The sequence below is a fragment of the Corapipo altera genome, unplaced genomic scaffold (genome assembly GCF_003945725.1).
Source record: "Corapipo altera isolate COAL_440 unplaced genomic scaffold, ASM394572v1 61092, whole genome shotgun sequence".
NCBI lineage: Eukaryota > Metazoa > Chordata > Aves > Passeriformes > Pipridae > Corapipo > Corapipo altera.
This window is the reverse complement of record NW_020886451.1, coordinates 3,575-6,320: the sequence shown is the minus strand read 5'-3', so window position 1 is coordinate 6,320 and position 2,746 is coordinate 3,575. Positions and strand designations below refer to the sequence as shown.

Genomic DNA, 2,746 nt, shown 5'->3' with positions numbered 1-2,746 from the left:
CTTCCGTGTCCTGATTCCAAGGGGATCCCAAAGGGATCCTGTTCTACACGTGGGTCAGTTCTGGCCGTGGGGTCAATCCCAGTGTCCCTGCGTGGGATCCACAGCGCCAAGGGCCGTTCCCACTGTAAGAAAAATTCCTCTCTTAAATTCCATTGTTCTTAAGCCCCGAGAGAGAACAGAAACCCCCCCCCCGCCGTGTACAAAATTCCTACACGGCCCCAAAAGATTTTAATTTTTTTTAGGAACTTTTATATCTCCTTTGTCCAGCCAAAAAAGACCCCGGACATCCAGGTCCGGTTTGGAACTTGGATATCTTACAATTATATATATGAGGGGGCTGGAGCAGGGCCAGGGAAGGGACTGGAGCACAGTTCCCGTGAGGAGAGGCTGAGGGAGCTGGGAAGGGGCTCATCCCGGAGGAAAGAGGGATCAGGAGGGAGCTTTTCCCGCCCCACAACTCCCTGGCAGGAGGGAGGAGCCGGGTGGGATCGGGATCTGCTCCCAGGAAGCAGCAGCAGGACAGGAGGGCTCAGCCTCCAGCTGTGCCAGGGCAGGGGCAGGTGGGATATGGGGAAGGATGGGAATTCCCCCTCCTATCGCACATCCCAACTATTCCCTCTCCTAACCCACAGCCCAACTTATTCCCCCTCCCAGCCCACATTCCAAATTATTCCTCATCCTATCCCACATCTCAGTTATTCCCCCTCCTCTCCTGCATCCCAATTTATTCCCCTTCCAACCCACATCCCAGCTATTCCTCCTTCAGAACCCACATCCCAGTTTATTCCCCTTCCCAACCCACATCCCAGCTATTCCTCCTCCTATCCCACATCCCAATTTATTCCCCTTCCAGCCCACATTCCAAATTATTCCTCCTCCTATCCCACATCTCAGCTATTCCTTCTCCTCTCTCACATCCCAAATATTCCTCCTCCTCTCTCACATCCCAACTATTCCCCCTCCTATCCCATATCCCAATTTATTCCCCTTCCAATCCACATTCCAAATTATTCCTCCTCCTATCCCACATCTCAGCTATTCCTTCTCCTCTCTCACATCCCAAATATTCCTCCTCCTCTCTCACATCCCAACTATTCCCCCTCCTATCCCATATCCCAATTTATTCCCCTTCCAATCCACATTCCAAATTATTCCTCCTCCTATCCCACATCCCAACTATTCCTCCTCCTTTCCCACATCCCAGTTTATTCCCCTTCCCAACCCACATCCCAACTATTCCTCCTCCTCTCCCACATCCCAACTATTCCTCCTCCTCTCCCACATCCTGACTATTCCCACCTCCCAGTTATTCCCTTCTCCCAGGAACCAGCAGCAGGACAAGAGGGCTGGGTCTTAAAATAAACCTTCCCGGGAGAGGTTTAGGTTGGATATCAGGAAGGAATTTTTTCCATGGAGAGGGATCAGCCCTTGGAATGGGCTGCCCAGGGAGGGGGTGGATTCTCCTTCCCTGGAGGTGTTTAAGGACAGGCTGGATGTGGCATCAGCGCCACGGGCTGGGAATCACGGCGGGGTTGGATCCGGGGTTGGACTCCATGATCTTGGAGGTCCTTTCCAATCCCAGATTCTGGGATTCTGTGATTCTGTGACCGGTCCTGTTCGAACCACAACGAGGGGGAGCCATGGGGTCAATCCCGGAGTCCCCCCTGTGTGGGATCCACCGATCCCACCACGCCAAGGGCCGTTCCCACCCCCCTCTCCCCGCAGGGCAAGGCTGATTTCATGGGCCGCACGTTCGCCAAGCCGGTGGTGAAGATGTCGGAGGAGCAGTACGGGCCCCCCCGCTTCCCCCCCCAGCTCGAGTACTACCAGATCTACCGCGGCAACGCCACCGCCGGGGACCTGCTGGCGGCATTCGAGCTGCTCCAGGTACCCCCCGGGGCACGGGGAGGGCTGGAATTGGGAGAGGGCAGGAGCTGAGCCCGGGAGAGACGGGAAGATGGGAGGGATGGGGAAGGAGCTGCTCGCTGGCTGGGATCTCTGGGATTGGAAGGACTGGGAAGGAGCTGCTCCCTGGCTGAGATCTCTGGGATTGGAAGGACTGGGAAGGAGCTGCTCCCTGGCTGGGCTCTCAGGGATTGGAAGGACTGGGAAGGAGCTGCTCCCTGGCTGGGCTCTCTGGGATTGGGAGGGATGGGACAGGAGCTGCTCCCTGGCTGGGCTCTCTGGGATTGGGAAGGAGCTGCTCCCTGGCTGGGCTCTCAGGGATTGGGAAGGAGCTGCTCCCTTGTTGTGTTCTCTAGGATTGGGAGGGATGGGACAGGAGCTGCTCCCTGGCTGGGATCTCTGGAATTGGGAGGGACTGGGAAGGAGCTGCTCCCTGGCTGGGCTCTCTGGGATTAGGAAGGAGCTGCTCCCTGGCTGGACTCTCTGGGATTGGGAGGAATTGGGAAGGAGCTGCTCTCTGGCTGGGTTCTCTGGGATTGGGAAGGAGCTGCTCCCTGGCTGGGTTCTCTGGGATTGGGAAGGAGCTGCTCCCTGGCTGGACTCTCTGGGATTGGGAAGGAGCTGCTCCCTGGCTGGGCTGTCAGGGATTGGGATGGATTGGGAAGGAGCTGCTCCCAGGCTGGGCTCTCTGGGATTGGAAGGGACAGGGAAGGAGCTGCTCCCTGGCTGGGCTCTCAGGGTTTGGAAGGACTGGGAAGGAGCTGCTCCCTGGTTGGGATCTCTGGGATTGGGATGGATTGGGAAGGAGCTGCTCCCTGGCTGGGCTCTCTGGGATTGGGAA

General features: G+C 57.1%; 1 protein-coding gene across 1 annotated transcript in view; it reads left to right on the top strand.

Annotated features, from left to right (window-relative positions):
* Positions 1–1,725: 1,725 nt before the first annotated feature.
* The window catches only part of LOC113941205 (otoferlin-like), a gene marked incomplete at both ends in the record, with an annotated part of 4,017 nt that continues 2,996 nt past the window's right edge, over positions 1,726–2,746 (top strand). The window contains one exon of the mRNA XM_027632363.1: positions 1,726–1,887. Coding sequence (XP_027488164.1) covers positions 1,726–1,887 — 162 coding nt within the window. The remainder of the gene's footprint in view (positions 1,888–2,746) is intronic.